The 21,163-nt window shown below is 36.1% G+C and overlaps 2 protein-coding genes across 2 annotated transcripts; both read right to left on the bottom strand.

Annotated features, from left to right (window-relative positions):
• Positions 1-10,455: 10,455 nt before the first annotated feature.
• Positions 10,456-12,171, bottom strand: LOC143538285 (protein CDI-like). The gene is made up of 2 exons (XM_077031878.1): positions 11,695-12,171; positions 10,456-10,784 (listed from the first exon to the last, which is right to left on the bottom strand). Exons 1-2 carry the CDS (start codon positions 12,169-12,171, stop codon positions 10,503-10,505), a joined length of 759 nt encoding a protein of 252 aa, XP_076887993.1. The 3' UTR covers positions 10,456-10,502.
• Positions 12,172-18,661: 6,490 nt separating this feature from the next.
• LOC143535738 (auxin-responsive protein IAA1-like) lies at positions 18,662-20,980 on the bottom strand. Its single transcript, XM_077029912.1, has 3 exons — positions 20,443-20,980; positions 19,505-19,707; positions 18,662-18,780 (listed from the first exon to the last, which is right to left on the bottom strand). Exons 1-3 carry the CDS (start codon positions 20,622-20,624, stop codon positions 18,662-18,664), a joined length of 504 nt encoding a protein of 167 aa, XP_076886027.1. The 5' UTR covers positions 20,625-20,980.
• Positions 20,981-21,163: the final 183 nt, after the last annotated feature.

Raw genomic sequence — 21,163 nt, 5'->3', positions numbered from 1 at the left:
CCACACCCGATTGGACCCTTCCATTCGAAATCATGTGCGATGCAAGTGACTTTGCAGTTGAAGCCGTACTCAGACAACGCAAAGAAAAACACTTTCACCCAATTTACTATGCCAGTAAAACTCTTAACGATGCACAAGAGAATTACACCACAACAGAAAAAGAGTTACTAGCAGTAGTCTTTTCCTTTGAAAAATTTAGATCCTACTTAGTTCTTTCCAAAACCATAGTTTACACCGATCATGCCGCAATACGATACCTATTCAACAAACAAGATGCCAAACCTAGACTCATCCGGTGGATCCTACTACTCCAAGAATTCGACATCGAAGTTAAAGACAAGAAGGGAGCAGAAAATGTAGCCGCAGACCACCTTTCACGTTTAGAATGTCCAACTCCCGAGGAACTTCACAAAAAAATAATCAATGATAATTTCCCACATGAAGTCCTCATGCACATTCAAGAAGTGATAGAGGGAAAAGAAGAAAGTCCTTGGTATGTCGACTTCGCAAATTACTTAGCTTGTAGGATCCTCAGAAAAGGGCTTACCCATCAACAGCGGAAGAAATTCTTCCCCGACCTTAAGTTTTACTTCTGGGAAGATCCATACGTATTTAGGATAGGTGCGGATCAAGTCATTCGTAGGTGCGTAGCAGTTAAGGAGGCCTTAGACACTCTCAAACACTGTCATGAAGGACCTACTGGTGGGCACCAAGGTACCGCCACTACGGTCAGAAAAGTGTTTGATGCAGGATTTTTCTGGCCCACTATATACAAAGATACACATACTTTGATCCAAGCATGCGATGCTTGTCAAAGAGCCGGGAACATCTCATCAAAAAATGAGATGGCTCAAAAGGACATTCAAATTTGTGAAATCTTTGATGTATGGGGGATAGATTTCATGGGGCCATTTCCTAACTCATTCGGAAATAAATACATCCTGGTAGCAGTCGACTACGTATCTAAATGGGTAGAAGCACAAGCTCTTCCCACCAACGATGCTCGAGTAGTTGTAAGATTTATGAAAAAGTTATTCTCAAGATTCGGTACTCCAAAAGCTCTCATCAGCGACAGAGGTACTCACTTCTGTAACACCCTGATGGACAAGGTCTTAGCACGATATGGGGTCCGTCACCAACTGGCAACACTATATCACCCGCAGACCAGTGGGCAGGTGGAAGTCTCAAATTGAGGAATTAAGAGAATTTTGGAAAGAAGTGTGGGGATGAATCGCAAAAATTGGGCAGAAAAATTAGATGACGCATTGTGGGCCCTCAGGACGGCTTACAAAACTCCTATAGGAACGACACCCTTCAAGCTCGTTTACGGGAAGGCATGTCATCTACCAGTAGAATTAAAACACAAAGCCTACTGGGCCCTTAGAGCAGTGAATTTTGATCTAACGTCCGCCGGAGCAAACCGGGAAGATCAAATTCGTGAGCTCGAGGAACTGAGAACAATGGCCTATGAAAATTCCTGGTCCTACAAGGAGAAGACTAAACGCATACACAACGCTCATTTAAAAGGAAATAAAAAATTTCAAACTGGCGATCGTGTACTGTTATACAACGCTCGTTTACGTCTTTTCCCAGGAAAACTGAAATCCCGATGGACAGGTCCATACGTAGTTGAAACAGTTTTTGACTACAGAACCATCGAAATTTCAAATTCAACCGACCAAAAGTTCAAGGGAAATGGACATCGATTAAAACCATATATTGACGGTCCACTTAAAGAAGTGTTATAGGTATTAACCCTTCAAACTTCTTGATTAAAGAAATTAGGGAAATAAGGTCTGGCCAAGACCTTCTCAAAACTAGGCCTTGTAAATAAAAAAAATTTAAAATATAAAAATCACGGGGGAGTGCTCTCAAAAGCACGGTCCCGTGCCTAAAAATACGGGCCGGCATCTACGCTGCAAAAATCTCAGTCAGACTGGCTTGTAACAAAATTTTTAGAACAAAAATACGGGGGCGTGCTTCCAAAAGCACGGTGTCGTGCTTGGTTTCCTGTTTGGTTATAAAAGGCACATTGTGTCATTGCATTTCTTGCACAAACCAAAACCAAAACCAAAACCAAAACCAAAACCAAAAACCTCTGGAAATTCAGCATGCCAACTGAGATGAATGAAGCAATTCCCGTTTCCCGACATCCGAGAAACGATGCCCGCCATGTTTCCAAAACCGAGCTTCTCTTGAAACTTCAAGAACTCGTGAAAGAACTCACTGAAATGAATCTCCTTGTGGAGATGCGTCTCGTGCAACTCACCGAATCAGTGGAAAACGTGAAAATGGAACTCCGAGACATCAACGAGCAACTCTAGTTTCAAGTTATTGGTTTCACGTCTTTTCCACCACCAGGACCATTCGGAGGAGGAGAGCATTTCGGGGAGCTCTAGGAAACTTAATTTTATGTTTTTATGTGTAAACAAGTGCATTAAGCACAATGTGTTAGGACTTCGGGTTTAACCCGATTATTTTCTTTTCGTAGGAAACCCGGGCTTATCCCGAAATTGTTCTAGGATCTTTATTTAATGAAAAGTAATTTTTAGATGACCAAACTTCCAAATTATCACAATAAACGTCATTCTAAAAATTCCGGATCATGAATCATGTTGAAAATTTAAAAGAAAAAACACTGTGACAAAATGCACGGGCCGTGCTTTCCTAAGCACGAGGCCGTGGTCACCCCAGAATCTTCAGCATGATACGCGCTGACTCCGTAAAATTCTCTTACTCAGAAACATTTATTCCTATAGCAGCACGGGGCCGTGCTTCAAAAAACACGGTGCCGTGTTCAACTTTCCAGTCTCTATATAATGCATGCATAAATTCACTATTCCATTCACACCCAACAAAAACTACCTAAATGGAAGGAAAACGGGTTGAATGGAAGCCAGTGAAAAGGGGAAACAACATGAATCTTCATTCCTCGAGGAACAAGTCACGCGACTCCAATGCATCGTAAGAGATCAAGTTGAGAGCAACATGCAAACCGAAGCTCGAGTAGTCGAGTTAATTAACAAAGTCGACTTGCTTAGGTTCGAAAACTTCCATGTTGTGGATGGCCACCACAAGGATGTGACTTCCAAACTTAACTGTCTCAACCGAGAAATCGTCACTCTCAACAAAAAGCTTGACGAACTTTTGGAAGCCAAGCGAGCACCACCACACATCCAGGACTTGTTCGGGAGTGGTGGCCGTTGAAGTTCTGACTTTGTTTCATGTTTAAGTTGTTCCCGCTAGTACTATGTGTTAGGACCCGAGTATTGTTGTACTTTTCATTTCATCTATCTTTAATTATGTTTTTAGTTTTATGTTTTTAATGAAAATTAGGATGTATAAATTACCAAGTTTAAAATAACCAGAAAATAAAAACCCAGTTAAAAACAAACCAGCTCAACAAATAAACAAAACAATACTGTCTGCACTACGCAGCACGGTACCGTGCTTCTTAATGCACGGGGCCGTGTTTTTGGTCAAACAGCAGTTACGAGTTTTTACTTAATAAAATAACTTTCTCACACAACCAACCCTATTTTTCACTGCATTCTGAACCGAAAACCGCCGACCTTCAATTGTTTTGCTAATTTCTTCATCAATTCATCAATTCTAAACCTAAGGTATGTTAATTTAACAATTGTATTGTCCAAATTCGTCATTCTAGGTTTAGATTAACCCTAGAATTGTTCAAATCGACCAAATTGGGTCAAAGCCCAAAAAGGGTATGGGTTATTATGCTTGATTATGATGAATAGATTGTTGAATGTTGAATGGTTAGGGTTTAATTGAAAGAAACAATTCGGGTTTTTGGGTTTTGACATAAATACTCAACTTACCATTAGACCCAATTGATATAACCGGTTAGAAACGAGGGTTCGAGTCTGAGTAAGTTAAAAATCGATATTAAAAACACAAGCCATGCCCGAAACAACACGAGTCGTGGTCAACCAAAAGTCAAACATCAAAGGAACTGAACCAAAAGCAGCAGCACGGTACTGTGCTTCTGAAAGCACGCCGCCGTGCTTTGCATTCTGTTTCAGCAAAATGAAAATTTTCTGTGAGTTTTGACTAATTTAAGTGTAAATTGCATATGGCTGAGTATGGGGAAGATTTTCATGCGTTCCTAGTCTTCGAAAACCGCAAAACAAAGGACCGATCGGCAAACGAAAGATTAACGTACCTCAACAATAGATATCCAGAAGCCCACTTCCGTGCATGTGAAGACACCCTAAGAAACGTAAACCAATGGGACCGCTATCAAAGCATTGTGAGGGGACCTTGGAGACGGGTTTTTAACCAGACAGGGGATTCAGTGACGGAACTCACAAAAGAAGTCCTAGCCTCGTTCAACTTTATGAAGAAAAAGTTTGACATGTGGGATACCAAGGCAATCGAGTTCCGTTGTGGGGGTGTTTGGCATACAACTTCTGTTACCCAACTGGGGATTGATTTGGGTATTTACACGGCCGAGGAAACTGACACCGACATCTGGTTCGAAGCAAAAACAACATTTACAGATGAAGGTGACGATGATGAAGCCGTAGCAGGTGCCATAAGGGAAGAAGCTTGGGAACAATTGAGTTATGGAACAACAACGTATAGACCAAACGTCTCTAAAAGCACAGCCCTGCGTGACCCGCTGATGAGGTACATCCACCGTTTGCTGAGTCATACCGTTAACGCTAGAGGACAGAGTGAGGGGGTTGTTACCTGAAGGATCTTTGGGCATTATACTGCATGAAAAACGAAATACCATGCAATATCACTATGCTATTTTGCAAAATTTTCATGACAAATGCTACTGCCCGAGGAAATTCCCCGATCTTTGGTGGTCCCTGGACCTACAACCTCTACCAGGCCTATGGTGCAGACACAGAAGGAACTCCAAGCCCAGACACGATCGCTCTCAACCTTGATTACTGTGAGAGCATGCAGATGGTTCAACAAATCAGCCCGGGTGTGTGGAGATTTTGTGATAAGAACAACCAAGTTTGGGATCCAGAAGACCCGTCAGAGATGATGATACAGGATGTGCACGAGAGACGACAATCACCGCCCAGACAATACCGCCGCCGCACTTACCATCAGAGAGGAGGCCCATCTTCATCAGGGGCCGGCCCCAGCTCATCACATGATAGCCGATACTCTTTCGAGGGTATATTTGAACTTATTGATCAGTTCTCAGCTAACACTACCGCCTCGTTTAACAGGATTACAGAGCAGATGGCTGTCTCAGATGCACAACGAGCAGCCGAATATGCAGAGACAAGACGAGAGATTGATTGTTTGAGCTATCACATGGACAGACAGTGGGGACCATTTGACCGGGATGCGGGTAACTGATGACTGGCGGCACTGGTAGGTCAGGCACAGGCACAGGCACGGGTTGGTAGTATTTTATGAACTTATTATGTGTGTTCTAAAAAATTTACTTTTCGTCGTACTTGTTTGTTTATTTTTATGTTGGTTTAGATATTTTTATGGCCGGGGGAGCCAAAGACATTATGCTAGGTACTAATTTAGCCAAGTAGGACAAGGGATGGATGATTCCAATTTTCAGCAGTTTATGCTTGGTTGTTTGTGGATGTGTGCAGTATTATATTATACAGGTACAAAAACAGGAAAACGGACGAAAACAGGGGACGCTCTATCGAAATTTCGTTAACCCGTAGGGAAGTAACTCTCCATTTTAAACCCATAATACTTAATTAGAATTTTTATATTTTCATGAATCTTGTCACATTAAGGACAATGTGAGATTCAAGTGTGGGGAGGGGAATTACTTGACCAAATTGTTTGTCCAACTAATTATAAAAATTCTCTAAAACAAATATTTTGCAGTAAAACAAAGATTACTTAAAAACCTAAAGAGAAAACCAAGAAATTTTTTTTTTTTGCAAACAACCAATCACTATAAAAGTAAAAAAGTAAAAGAAGTTTTGTAATATTGAGAATAAATTTATGCAAAATATGACTTTAATACCCAATTCCTCCATTACTGTGAGATAAACCTCATGCCATATAAATAATTTTTTTCGGAAGTTTTGAGTGAGTCATATGTTTCATGTGATTTAGAACTTGTCGCAATTATTCATTTCAAGACTGCATGAAGCGTTGTATAAAGAAGAAGGTAATATCTACACAATTCCATCAAACCCATTATCAAATTACAAAACCCAAAAATCCGATCACCTTATCCACTTTCACCGGTAAAATACAACATTGGTCTTTTACCGGCAGACCCTAAAGAACTGGAAATGCATTCTTTCGATTTCAATTTAATTTGCTGCATACGCTTCACAAAACCTAGGTTGCCTCCATAACTTAGGGAGAGAATCTTTCTCTTTAGCAATGAGGTGAGGAAAAAGTGGCGCCAAAACGAACAAAGGCTAACATTCTGTGGAATTTCCAAAAACGCAATGAAGAGAAGAGCAAAAAGATATGAACGATGTTTAGGTTCCGAAAACTGGTCCCACGAAGGAAGATGTAGAAAAAGTCAAACTCAGTCTCAGCATGAATATACCGAACTAATGAGGGTGGGGGCTATTAGGCTCAAAGCCGAACGATCCATTAGAGTTGGAAGTTATATTCAGAATAGGATTGAGGAAGAATTAATCCACATCCTCGATAAAACTGGTCTTGACGATCTAACCTTAAAAGAGTCATTAGGTATATAATGGTTATATAAAAAAAACTCTCGAATAAAAGGAGCTAACCATTGAAGACATCTCAAAACTCCCGACAAACAGTGGAAGTTGTATTTACCATTAAACTTTGAACCACCACAAAAATACCAATCCTACTCACACTAAACCGAAACCCCTTTTTACCTTCTGATCTATGCAACCCTTAAAAAGGTGGAGATTTGAACTTGTTACAAGCTTATTATTACAGGTTGCATTTTGACTAAGAGTGTTCACATACATACATCACAGTTATGATCAGATATAAAACCGAGTGTTAGTGAACATTGTGAAAACGTGACGTTTTGCATAAACGGAAGCTCATAAAAACAAAAGTTCTCTCTTATTTATCACTAACATAAAGATTGGTTATTTTGTTTCATCTTCTTGGAGCTCACTTAAGGAATAGCTATAACCTAAATTTGCTGATTTTTTTTAGATGATATTTATAAGAAGATTGCTTGAGGACAACAATGTTCAAGTGTGGGGATGTTTGATGTACATATAAATATACATCTTTTCGGCATCAAATAATCTCTAAAAATTGCAATTTTTATCTAATAACATAGCATAAAAGACTACTTATTATAATAAAACATAAATTTAGGTAAACCAAGCCCCAAACAAAGAAACAAGCGAAAAGAAGAAGAAAAACAGAAGAAAACACAAGAAAACGAAGAAACACGCCCCATGCTTCTAACATATGAAAAGACAAAATCTGGAAGCAAAAGCATGGGGCTGTGGACGAGAATACATAAAAGACAAAAAGAATTGAGCACATGTCACTAAAAAAAACGGGGCCGTGCCTACCAACCACGGGGCCGTTGCCACCTCACACAAAAGACAAAACAAATCTGGCACATGTCATAAAGATACACGGGGCCGTGCTCATCATGCACGGGGCCGTGCCTCACCATCCAGATTGCCTATAAATAGTGGCTCATGTTGCATTCATTAACTGTGCCTTGAAAAGAATTCTCTCCGGTTTTCCCTTATAAAAACACACACTAACACTCACTTTGAAGATCTAGTGAAGAGTTTGAAGGTTTGAAGGTCATCACCACTAATCATCATCATCAACCATCATTACCATCATTAAGAAGAAAGATTCATCTACATTTGGTTAGATTGTTCCAAGTTTAATCATGTATTTGTTATTATCAATCATCTTAATGTCTATCATCATGCTCATTATGAGCTAAACTCCTTTTACCATCTAAAATCTATGAAGAAGCTTTGTTTTACTTGATAATTAATCAAGACATGTGATGTAGTATAGTAAAGTACATGGTTATATTACAATTATCTTTTGATGAGAAATGTTTCACCATCTTAAATCACTAATTCAAAGTTGGTGGTTGTCAATATCATTGGCAATCGTACATGATCGATTCATGTTCTTGAAAGATAGAAATACTTTGATATATTATCGAAACATGGATCCTTATATTATACTTAGAAATGATGAGATATAAGTTATGGTGTATTTTTCTAAACCTTGGTAATCCGAAAATGGCTTTGCTTAGGATATCAAATTAGCCAAAGAAACCATATGTTAACGGAATGTGTAATTATAACCTACTTAAATCAACCAAGGGGAGGTTGTGTGATGAACTACAACCACCCGAAGTTGTTAGAATTGGTATTCGAGAAATTGAAGTCAATCCTAATCTTTCTACTATACGAAACTACTTGCCAACTTAAATTGACATCATTGAGATGGTATGACATTAGGAAAGGGTGGACTTTAAAATGCGCATATCATCTCCTTAGTGCCAAAGATGCTCACTTAAGGTTTAAGAAGCTATCTATCATATATTGCTACGGCAAGTTTATCACATGTCTACATATTACTTATTAATGTTAAAATGGAGTGGATTCTTGATCTTAGATGGTAACCTTTGCATAATTGAACACCTCGTTTATAATTTCTTGTCTTGGTCACCTATATATTATATATAAGTATTTACATTTTATAAAAAGTTCAAAAATTAACCCTAAAATGACTAAAACCTCCGATTGAAGTAAAATAACGATTTATTATTAGAAACATTTGTGTCCACGGATCGATACTTGGTTCTTACCAATACTATTCTGCATATATGATAGGTACACTGGCTTATTTTGTGTGTGTTCAGTCTTTGTAGAAATCACTTTTATAAAAAACACGATCTTGTGCAAAAGCTAAATATCCAATCCATCATATTTTATACAAGGTGCGCACACGCACACCAGACATTCTCGGATAAAGGAATTTTTTTTGGTATTAATATCAAAATATAGTTTATATAGAAAGTGTGGTCACGCATTTTAAGGATAAGGGGTGTACACCACTCAATACCATTAACTTCATTTGTGACGTTAGCGCCACGTCAGCTTTACCCCATCATTCAACATCAACCTTCAACCAAGGAAATACACCACTTTTCATCATTTTCCATTTTTATTTTTATTTTTATTTATATAAAATATTCAAAACATACCAATCTCCACCGGTGGGGCCCACATGAAAGCAAGGAAATGACCTTGACGTGTGTGACCAACCTCATTGGGGTCAGGTCACGTGTATACCCCTTAGCCTAAAAGATGTTGAATCTTAGTGAGAACGGTGAGGGGTGGCTGTCATGTGGCTAACACATAGGACCAGCGAGGATTGTCTACTGTTGTATACCCCTGAGCCTAAAAGGTGTTGAATCTTAGCTATACCTCAATGAAACTGAAATACAAAGTTCATTTTTTACTAGTGTAGCTAATAAAATTCATTTTAACACAAATTTGAATTGCATTTCTATCTTATTTGGTGAGAGAATAATAAATTCCAACTCTCCCCAACCCTACTATAGCCTTGCTACCGACACTGTTAACTCACAACAACGATTCTATGTCCAGGTCAAGGTCAGGGTGTACTCGAGCTACCCCTCAACTTTGTATACAAATTGCAAAATTAGTGCACCTTTTTTCCTTCTTCTTTGTTTTATGTATCGGATAGCTCTAAGCAAATATTATGATATGCATCGGTTCAAAAACGTATTTTGAGATACCCCTGAATTTTTCTTATATATCAATCCCTGCAATGCACAGTCGCACGCTGCCACAATTTACCATCACCGCCTCCGCCACCACCAACCTTTCCATATTCTTTAACAATTTGCATAACCAAAAAGTTTATTAGGTCTATCAAACGAATCACAAATTCTAATTATTTTAACAATCTAAATTCTTAAGAAAAACTCAATAAAACATAAATAAAAGCCAATACTTTTACTTGTATTTTTGCTATTCAAATCAAAGATATTGTAATCACACGTGTTTGGATCAAATACAAATACAATTAGTATGTTAAGTTGTTAACTGTAAGAATCAAATAGTGTAATTATAAATACAGTATAGCGTAATTATAGCATAGTGTAATTAAAACATAGTTGAATTACAATACGATATAATTACATAATTACACTATGTTATATATATAATTACAACACTTGATTATCACAGTTAGCATGTTAATGTAATTTGTATGTCAACTTTCCCCGTAATCACACTTGGTAAAGATTATTTACAATTTTATATCATGACATCCAAAAGCACCCTGTTACCTTAAACAAAAAGTACTTAAAAGAATCCAAACATGTACAACAAAGAGCTAATTAACAACATCAAGAATTACAGCAAAACAAATGCCTAAATCATCCACTTATTGTAGCTTAATTCAACCCAAGATCAACAACACCAACTCATATAGGCATATTATCAAACAACACAAACATATGATATGCAACAATACATATATTATAACCAAACCATCTCCATCACATTTCACCCAAGTTTCTTTTCTTTCTCCTTCATTTTCTCATACTCTTCCAATTCCTTTAGCCACAAATCTCCAAACTCGCAATCTTTCCAAGCCTCAAACCATGGCCCTCCGGACGTATAATGTATCGCCTTTGGGTACGTACTAGGATCACCATCGACAACATGATTATGACCCACTAGAAAGTTCCAAACAAACGGAACTGACCCGATTTCATGATCTTCTAGCCACTGAAACCTATGGAGATACGCACCCGACTCCTTATTCACAACCTCCGGCGTCAAAACCTATTAGACACAATGTAATTAGAACAATGATAGAGATAGTAATATGTAAATATAGGTTAACTATATAACCACAATAAAACCATAATCATAATTATTAGCATGAAACCGAAAACATATCCGAAACAGAAAAACTGAAATAACCAAATCTAAACAAATACCGATTGTTGGGTTTTATGTTTCGTAAAACCCGAACTTTTGGTTCGGTTTTGATTTTGCATGTAACTAAAAACGACCGAACTTAAAGATTTTATTTTTTAAAACTTTTAAGAAATTTATAATAGTTTAATATAAAGTTTAATCCAAATATTTTAGCCCAAATATATAACAGTCAATTAATTATTAACTAACAAAAATTTAGGCATGCATTCATATTTTTGGACAACTCTTCTTTGGCCCAAAATTTTCAAACCTAAATGCCAAAACCGAGACCACGTCAAATTCAAACCAAAAAACCGAAACCGAACTGCTTCAAAAATTCAAAAACTCGAAACAAGTCGAGCCTTTTTTAACTTGAGTTGTGCCCTGGCCTCAAATAAAGATAGTTTAGTTATCGAGCATGGGCACGAACCTTGTGTGTTTTGTAAGTTTTACGTCTTTTTGACTTCTCTATATTAATTTCGTACTACACAATTGAGCTCGGGCCAAACTTTGGCTCGTTTAAGGTACTACACGAACTCACGCCAAGCTTAGGCTCGTTTTAGGTCTTCTCAAAATATATAAAAATAATAAAAAACGTATATAAATAAATTAATAAATAATAAACAAGTCAATCCCTAAGCTTGAAAAATAACTCATGACCCGAGTTCAAGCTATAGAGCTCTAGTAAGTCAAAACAAGCTCAGGCTTGACTCGTTTAATCATGTAACACCAATACAACATCATTTACACATACTTAAGAGTTCGACTAAACCTTATTCTTCGGATGCCCGCAGTTATACAACACCATCGACGACCAATTCTTCCGCGGGTAACTCGTCTGAGCCACACCGTCCATCTTCGTACTCTCCTTCGGTGCGTAATCATGTTGCACGCACATTACCGCGTATTTCTCATCAACAAGCTCACTCAACTCCTTAACATCTCCAAGGTACAAAACATCGCAATCCACAAACACGGCCCAGCCCTCGTACCCCGCCAGAAACGGCGTCAGAAAGCGCGTGAACGAGAATTCGGTACTCTCAAGTTTGTTACGTTCCCGCCAAAAGCAGTTATTTTTCCGAAGTTCGGACTGTTTGATTGGAATGACTTCTACAGGTATTGAAGAGCGTTTCATGATCGAGTAGCGGCACACCTCGTACGCGACGTGCTCGCGTGTGTCGTAGCCGACGAAGATTCGAAATGGTTTGTTGGTATTGGCATTGGCATTTACATTGACCGCGACCGACATTTCGGTCGAAAAGTGAAAAATTACGGATGTAAACATGGAAAGATTTCGTTAGAGTAGTAAGAAATTGGTAATGTATGGGAGAAATTGAAAAAAATGGTGAATGAATTTACCGTTGGAAGAACGCCAAGATTTTGGGATTGAGTTGGGTGGCAATATGTTGCTTTTATAGAGTGGAACTAGACAGGTTAATTTGTTGACAAATAAATTAAGTTATAAGTTATTAATAGAGGTGGGTAAACAAACCGGTTAATTGAACCGAACCGAAAATTGAACCGAAACTGAATATATGGAAACCGGTTTGGAACCGACTGAAACCGCAGGTTCGGAACCCGTTTGTAATTTTCTCCACCAAAATCGGCCAAAACTGGGCAAAAACCGGTCAAAATCCGAACCGAAACCGATCGTAACATGGTAAAAAATGGTTTCAACCCGAACCGAAACCGATCATAAACCGGTTTTTGACTTTTGTTGAACAAACCGAACCGGTTTTAACCCAAACCGAAACCAACGGCACTTTTGTCTTTTTAGCATTTCCAATTGAGGGATGAGCAAATTCGGCATTGGTCGGTACCGGTACCAAAATTGGTATCGATTTCCTATTGTCGGGTCTAAAGTTTTGAGTTTGATTACCGTTATGGTACGGTACTGGTATTTTCTGAATTTAACTTTTAATACAGGTACTGTACCGATACCGAACCAAATATTCCAGTACCGGTACCAAGAATTTGTAATTTTGGGATCGGGATTTTTGGTATTGTACCGACACTGATCTCATCCCTATTTCCATCCTACCCATTAGGGTGGACGGAGTGCAATCCCAGAAGGTCTCGGGGTGTCACGGTACTGGTGTAAACACCGCACGGGTCCCTTGGCCCGAAAAACTTTGACCTTTCATGGTCTCTCTCTCTCTCTCTCTCTATATATATATATATATATATATATATATATATATATATATATATATACTAAAAATATAGTGGATGAAAGATAGATTAAGATGAAAGATAAATATTTTCACCATTGATGATGGATTATGATAAAATGATATGATATTGATATGGATAGAAGAAAGAGTGAAAAATGTTTTAAGGGTGGGTTGGGCACTCCCACCACATACTTTTTGAAAATAACTTATAACTTTACCCTATAACTTTTAAAACATACTTACAACTTTCTCCTTTCATTTTTACGTACACATATTACACATATCTTTTAACTTTACTCTCAATCCAATGTCTTCACGATTTTTAAACGGTTATAATTATTTCATACACTATGAAAATGATCGTTTTATTCTTTTTAATTTAAGTATGATGTAACTATAGATTTTTCCAATTCAATAAAACCTAAAATGTTACGTGATTAGTAGGGTCTGTGTTACCCGTCATACCATACGGGCACCCCTTTGGTAATGTATGAGAGATAATCATGCTAATGAAGAGAGAAAGTGTGATGGTTACGTAACCGCTTTATGTGTTACATTTAAAGCAGAATATACAAATTTATAAATACACTTTACTATAAATCTATACTTGGTAGTTATTGATAATATTAATTGCCAAGTTTAATTGACCTTGGGGAGGGGGGGGGGGGGATCTCATACCTAGTGTGATAAGATCTTATTATAATATTATTATTATTATTTAAGTTCATCTTTTATTTAGTTTCTTATTATAATCAAATTATGTTTCTATATTGTTTATCTTTTTTATTTTTATTTCTTTGTTTTCCTATATATTGTAATCTTGTTTAAGCAAAAGAATAAGAGAATTATCATCATGGGTTATTTTCTCTTCTTCTCTTGTGTTCTTGGGAGATTGACGGTTGTCTCGAATAAACCGTAACAATTGGTGCTTTCATTGAGCCTTAGCCTATATGGCTTTGGAAGAACTTTTGTGGGAATATCCACTATTACCTTGTTTCACTTGATCTAATCCCGCTCTATGGATCTCTCAAGCTGAACGGTATTTTCTCTTTTACGCGATCTATGGCGACAAGCGGTTTCCCTATGTCATTGAATCCTTCGATGATGAACCATTCTGGTGGTTTAATGGTTGGCTTCGGAGTTCAGACTTCCTCACTTGGGATGATTTCACAACAGTAATGCTTACTCAATTCCACGCTAGTTTTGTCAATACAATTGTCAAATCTGATCATGAAACCATTGTTAATGAGGAAGTTACTCAAGGATTGGCGGATGTGACCTTAAGTGGGCATGCAACTGGTAAATATAAGCAACAAAGTTGTAATTTTATGGTTAATAAAGATGCCAATGAAATTTACAACAATACAATTAGCTTGTTGGCGCCAACACCGTTAAAAGGTGCAATAAGGCGACTCGTGCTGCGCCCCTTGTGGTGGTCCGTTAACATTGGCCCGAATAACACTGGAAGAATCGAATGGCGGCCACTGTGGTGCTACGTTGAGACTGCCCCACTTGTCGGTGTACGACTCGAGTGGCGACCACCATGGCAACGACATTCCGTCCTTGAGGAAAAGGACGTTTTCAAGGGGTCGGGAATTGATACGATCTTATTATTATTATTATTATTATTATTATTATTATTATTATTTAAGTTCATCTTTTATTTAGTTTCTTATTGTAGTCAAATTATGTTTCTATATTGTTTGTCTTTTCTATTTTTATTTCTTTGTTTTTCTATATATTGTAATCTTGTTTAAGCAAAATAATAAGAAAGAATTATCATCTTGGGTTACTTTCTCTTCTTCTCTTGTGTTCTTGGGAGATTGACGGTTGTCTCGAATAAACCGTAACATAGTGCCACCAATGTTGTCTGCACGCTCGTCGTCATTGTGACAAGACCGAGCCATGAGCTGACCCAGCTCGTTTTACGGACTTTTTCGAGCTAAGCTTTTTTCAATATATTTTAAAGCAAGTTGCAAATTTTTTTAACAGTTCTATGCTTGAGAACGACACGATAAGCTAGCTGCTCACCTGCTACAATGATTAAGAACATTTCTCTAAACCACGTGATACACTCTTCCAATAATCCATGATTATTGAATATAATTAGAACCATTATGTATTTTTGTGATTTAAATTAATGTCATCGTGGTCACACAAAAGATATTCCCGAATAAGGACAATGTTTTTGATATCATTATGATTCAAAATATAAAAAGTGAGGTAACGTATAATGTCCCACCTCAACCTACAACGATATATGACAATAATTAATTTATTTATTTCATAAAAATTAAAGTAAATCATAATACAAACAAAAACAATTCATTATATATATATAATTTAAAATGCCCTCCTCATTCTTCATTTTTTATTTTTATTTCTTTCAAATTATATATTTATAAATAAATTAAAATGCATATATTTATAAAATATATTTAAACTTAATATATAATATTAGTAATTATATAATCATTAATAAAAAACGCAAATAAAAGAAAAAACTATATAAAACTCATCCATTCCACCAAACGCACCTTACCTAAAAACCATTATCATCATCTTCAACCTAGCCGCAACCTACCACCATAAAAAATCCAGTCACCGTCCACCGTCAAAACCCAGCCTCCGCCCACATTCAAAAGCCACCATGCTTCTTCCTTTCAATAAAATTCAAGCCAAAAAAAAAAAAAGAAAAAAGAAATAGATCGCTTGGTCTGACTGGCCATCCTCATGCAGACCCGTCACACGTGACGTGAGGGAGGCTGTGGCGGTGCTTAAAGGGTCTCACACGCTGACGAGGCTTCCACGTCAGACCCCTCACACTAGTGAGGGGTGTATACCAGCCGTCTTTAGTATTATTATTGCATAATTTAATGGTGGTATTTAATTGATTTAAATAATAATTAAGATAAAGAAATTAATAATGAATAGATGAGATTTTTAACACTAATTGTTTGTTTGTCTTTCTTGTTTTATATTTGTCACGTTTATTATTATTATTATTATACTCAGTATTATTATTGTAAAATTTAATAGTAGTATTCAATTGATTTAAATAATAATTAAGAAAAAAAGAATTAGTAATCAATATATGAGATTTTAATAATAATCATTTGTTTGTCTTTCTTGTTTTGATGGTGAACAAAAGATGGGCAGAGGGGGCCATCATTATGTTGATTATTATTGAAGTCATGTTTAAGATCACACAATTAAAAATTACTCACCCATTAAGGATTTTTTTTTTTAACAAAATCAGTAATACATCCAAAGAGAACAGAGAAGGGCTTTTCTGTACTTTTCGCCGTCTGATTTGTGGAATCGAGCTCCAATGGTACCGGTACCGAATCTGAAAGGTTTAGTATTAGCAGAGTACCGATACCCAGTACCAAATGCTCTCACTAATCACATTGGGCTGCGAAAGATAAAAAATATAAAAGAAGGAACAAAAAGGTGTGTTGGGCTTGGCGACTAACCAGCTGAAAATAAAGCAGCCCACGATTAACAAGGATTGGGCTAATTATAAGTGTTCAATCATCATCATCATCATCATCATCATCATCATCATCATCATCATCATCATCATCATCATCATCATCTTTTCGATATTTCATTTAGTTTCTTTAGAAATTTAGTAAACTTTATTTTGTTTTTTTTTTATTTCAAATAAAAGGATCCAGTTACAATAAAGAGGCGGGTAAGCGGGCAACAAGCTGTACCGTCACCCTCTTTTGAATGTTAAAACCGATCCTACTGAAAACAAAATTATCGTTCTTCGGCGTCGTTGAGTTACTGTGCACGACCCGCTGAACTCTTTTTAGACACGTAGTAGCATCGGGGGCAAGAGACCAAAATGTATTAAAAGCAAAAGGAATGAAGACGTGTTAATTCACATATATGTGAGTTATTAGGTGATTATTTTCTTTGTGTGATTCTTGATCATAAACTAAGGATACACTGGGTATATACTAGATTGATAAAATAAACTTAATCAACTTATCAGTTTTTCTAGTAAAGTTCATCATTTTTAAAAATCCTAATCAAGTTTTAATTTCTTATACAAGGAACAGATAATGTTTTGTGTTTGTTTATGAACTCATTTTCATTATAGAATCAAACAATATAATTAAACATTTCGAAGGATGACATGCGCGTTTAATTATAATCGATACTTGTATCACGACGACCTACATGCAGGCCCGGCTATAAGGGAGGGCCGGGTGGTCGACGGACCCCGGCCCGACACCTCGATAGGCCCAGATTTTTTTTAAAAAAAATTATATATATATTTTAATGAAAAACAATATGTATATATAATGTTTAAACTTAATATCAGAATCACTAGCTTGGTTTAGTGGTAAAGAGATATGACTTTCAACCAAAAAGTTGTGGGTTCTAACCTCACTTGAGGCATTTTGACTATATTTTTATATAAAACCTTTTTTTACACAACCAAATCATAAAGCCCAAAAAATTAAGGCTTTTTAAAAAAATTAAATTGTAAATCCAACAAGATACCCCCTTTTTTATTAAGGCCCAAAATTTTTTTTGCCTTCGATCTAAAATTTTTTAACCGTTCTCGAAGCCGGGCCTGCCTACATGCTAAGATCCGAATGACATGAGGTCAGAGTAGCGGGTTGACTAATCATTGAACCGTGCTTGTTTAGACTTTAGATAGAGTGATGTTAGAATGGCGTGATATTTAGTATTGATTGCACCATGATTTTTGATGATTATAAACCGAATCTAATCGACAATTTGTCTTCGTGTTGAAATTAGTTTTGAAATACTTAAATTCACCATACTAGTTAAGTTCTTCGGTTTGAAATATATAGTCTTGCGCCATGATTTTTAATGATCATAAGCCGAATCACAATCCTCCACCCAAGAACCAAACTCACATATTCAACCCAACACAATATTTAAGTTCGGTAGATTTTTAAAGAAACCCGTACGCTGAACCACCAACTACGGTTTTTAAAACGAGTCAACAAAAAATCAATCCAACCAAGTTGAGTGAATTGGTCGGATCAAACAATTAAAACAATTTGTTTTGATTTATCAAGTGATAAAGAATTAAAGATGGTTCATGAATAAATGAATAATAATGCTATACATAACTCCATGCACTTAAGAATATGCCAAGACAAATGGTTAAAAGCTCAAATCAGTCATAACAAAACAGATAACTTGATTCTTCACCAAGTTTATATAAGTTGGTACATATCCTTATAACAAAAATAGAAAAAGGAAAAAAACACAAGAAAAAAGATAAGGTTGATTTACTCAATTTTGTTATAGAATTTATTATAAGTTTATGCTTTGTACCATCATTTCCGCTAATTAATCTTCCTCTATCAAAATTCTTCAACAACTTCAGACCGCGTGAGATTTTAATTTACCTATATACTCCATTAATCGTTTCTGAGCTTCTCATTAACCTAATTCTCTTACAGGTCTGAATGAACATCCTGCGATTAACGAAATAAACAAACCTGTTAAATTCATCCCGCAAATTTTGACATAATAATACAAAAATATAATGAATCAAATTTGGGAATTAACTTACTTCCATGGTACATCACCAACAAGCATCCAATCCCCATCATTATCCTCATATGTTGATACATAATTTATTTGATTCACAAGATCATCCATCCACCTTTTCTCAATCAATGCATTTCCTGTGAGTGAATTAATATAGTTCATTAATTAATCATTACAACCAACCCAACCTTACATAAATTCAAATGAAAAATGAAGTTTTATGCACTTTAGGGGTGTGCATGAAACCGAAAAACCAAACCAAACAAAAAAAAAACAATGGTTTGTTTTATGTTTTCGTAAACTGGACTTTTGGTTCGATTTCAGTTTTGCTTGTAACTAAAACCCAAAAAACTGAACCGAACTTATAGATTTATATTTATTTTATTTTTAAGTTATAAGTAATTTATAATAGTTTATTGTATATATAGTTTAACCCAAATATTTTAGCTAAAATGTATGATAATCAATTGATTATTAACTAACAAAAGAATTTCGGCTCAAATTCATTACTGTTGGCCCAAAATTTTCAAGCCTAAACAGCAAAACCGAGCCAAACTTATGGATTCTTATTTTCTGTTTTTAAATTTAAGTCATTCATAGTAGTATATTATATAGTTTAACCTAAATACTTTAGCCAAAATTGATAATAAATTAATAATCAATTAATTAACTAACAACAAAATTTTAGTTTAGCAAAACTTCTTTTTCAATCCAAAATTTCCAAGCCCGAAACCGAACCCAAACTGAAAAACCGAAGAAATGAAACAATTAAAAAAAACTAAAAAACAAACATCTCGGTTTTGGTTCGGTTTGATCACAAAACCAAACAGAATCAAACCTCAGTTCATCAAATATAATTACCAACTGTGAAATAAGAGAATTTGTCCACCAGATCACATTGAAGCTGCTGATATCCACCGTATGATTCAAGATCTACCTTTCTCATATACGGTGCACCGTCAACCGCCACCTTTACAAACTTATTATTACTCTTCACCACATTCTTCCTGTACAATGCCACTGGCGGCCACCCGGCCACTTGTTCCCTGTAACATTGATAGCATGTATTCATCAATCGATACATTCACCGGAGTTTTAAATTCGCTAGCATTGTATCGATTAATATTTCTTATTTGAAAGACAAAGTGACAATACTTTTAATATACCTGTTGGCTGAGTTAGAACCCAGGACTTCCGAAAAAAACAATTTTTAAAAAACAATTTTAAGCACTTTTCGTACCTTTTTTTCGGTATGGTTGTCAATTACCGTAAATTTAGAATGTCGTGGATAAAGTGGTTCAAAAACCATTGGCGTACCTATAGTGCAAGTATGAAGGGCGGTAGTATTATTTATACGGTAAAATCCCCATAAAAAAGTCTTGAGTCTGCCACTGTTAACGAGAAAAAGATCCCGGTATTGTTTATGTAAATTTACTTTTATTCTTACTTCTTGCTAGAAGTTTTTTGTTTTAATAAAATCCCACCATTAAAAAAATAATTTAAAAAGTGCTATTTATACGATAAAATCCTGATTGCCCTCCATATAATTTTGGTTAAGCCTCCGGTTATCCCCGTGGAAAAAAGTGTCGAGTCCGCCACTGTTTACGAAATTAAGATCCCGTGTTTATGTAAATTACTAAATTACTTTGCTTCTTACTTTTTGCTAGAAGTTTTTGTTTTAATAAAATCCCACCATTAAAAAAATAATAATAAAAAAAGACATGGCAACAAGAACTTCTCTTAAGTAAGCTAGCCTATATTAACATGTGTCGAAAATGAGTTACGAGATTACAACTTACTCATCCGGAGAACATTCCGTATCATAATTCTCAACGCGTCCTGAATTCGGGTTGGATAATCCTTGCTTTCTGGACATTCCGCTTAGTGATTCACCCGGTAGACCTAATGTAAGTTCGGTTTCGTTGTGATCGAGACCGTAAGTGGTAAACTCGGACGTGATTTCGGACATGTCCGACGACATTATTATTATTATTATTATTATTATTATTATTATTATTATTATTATTATTATTATTATACCCGGTGGTGAACTAGAACTAGAAGTGGATTTTTGTTATGATATGATTTTTGTAAAAAGGTTTTTAGTGTGAAATGATATTATTATAGATGTGTTGTGGTATTCATGTTGCGTAGTTACATTAATGTGAGAGACCACAAACAATGCTCCAGTTAGAGGATGACACGTGGAACATATGGACGGTTGAGATTGATTCTTGTGGGTGATGAATATGATGATGAATAGCTGGTAGATTGGTTGGTGGGGGTACCGAATCATAGCCATTTGCTCGTGTGTGTTTGTTGATGTTAAAGGAAGTTATAAATGGATCCACATGTGGGTCTTTGGTTTGGTTTGATTTCATTTATTATTATTTTTGTCACGGTGTGTTGTAAATCGAAAAAACTGATCTGAAATCAAAACAACCAAAAAATTCGGTTTTTGTTTTGCATGTAAAAAAACCGAACGAATTCCTAAATTTTTGTTTTTTTTTGTATTTCATA

The sequence above is a fragment of the Bidens hawaiensis genome, unplaced genomic scaffold (assembly GCF_021521415.1).
Source record: "Bidens hawaiensis isolate Kalapana, Puna unplaced genomic scaffold, B.hawaiensis_p1.1 tig00000780_1, whole genome shotgun sequence".
In the NCBI taxonomy this organism is placed as follows: Eukaryota; Viridiplantae; Streptophyta; class Magnoliopsida; order Asterales; family Asteraceae; genus Bidens; species Bidens hawaiensis.
Note: the sequence above shows the minus strand (reverse complement) of the source record. Positions and strands in the feature narration are given on the sequence as shown.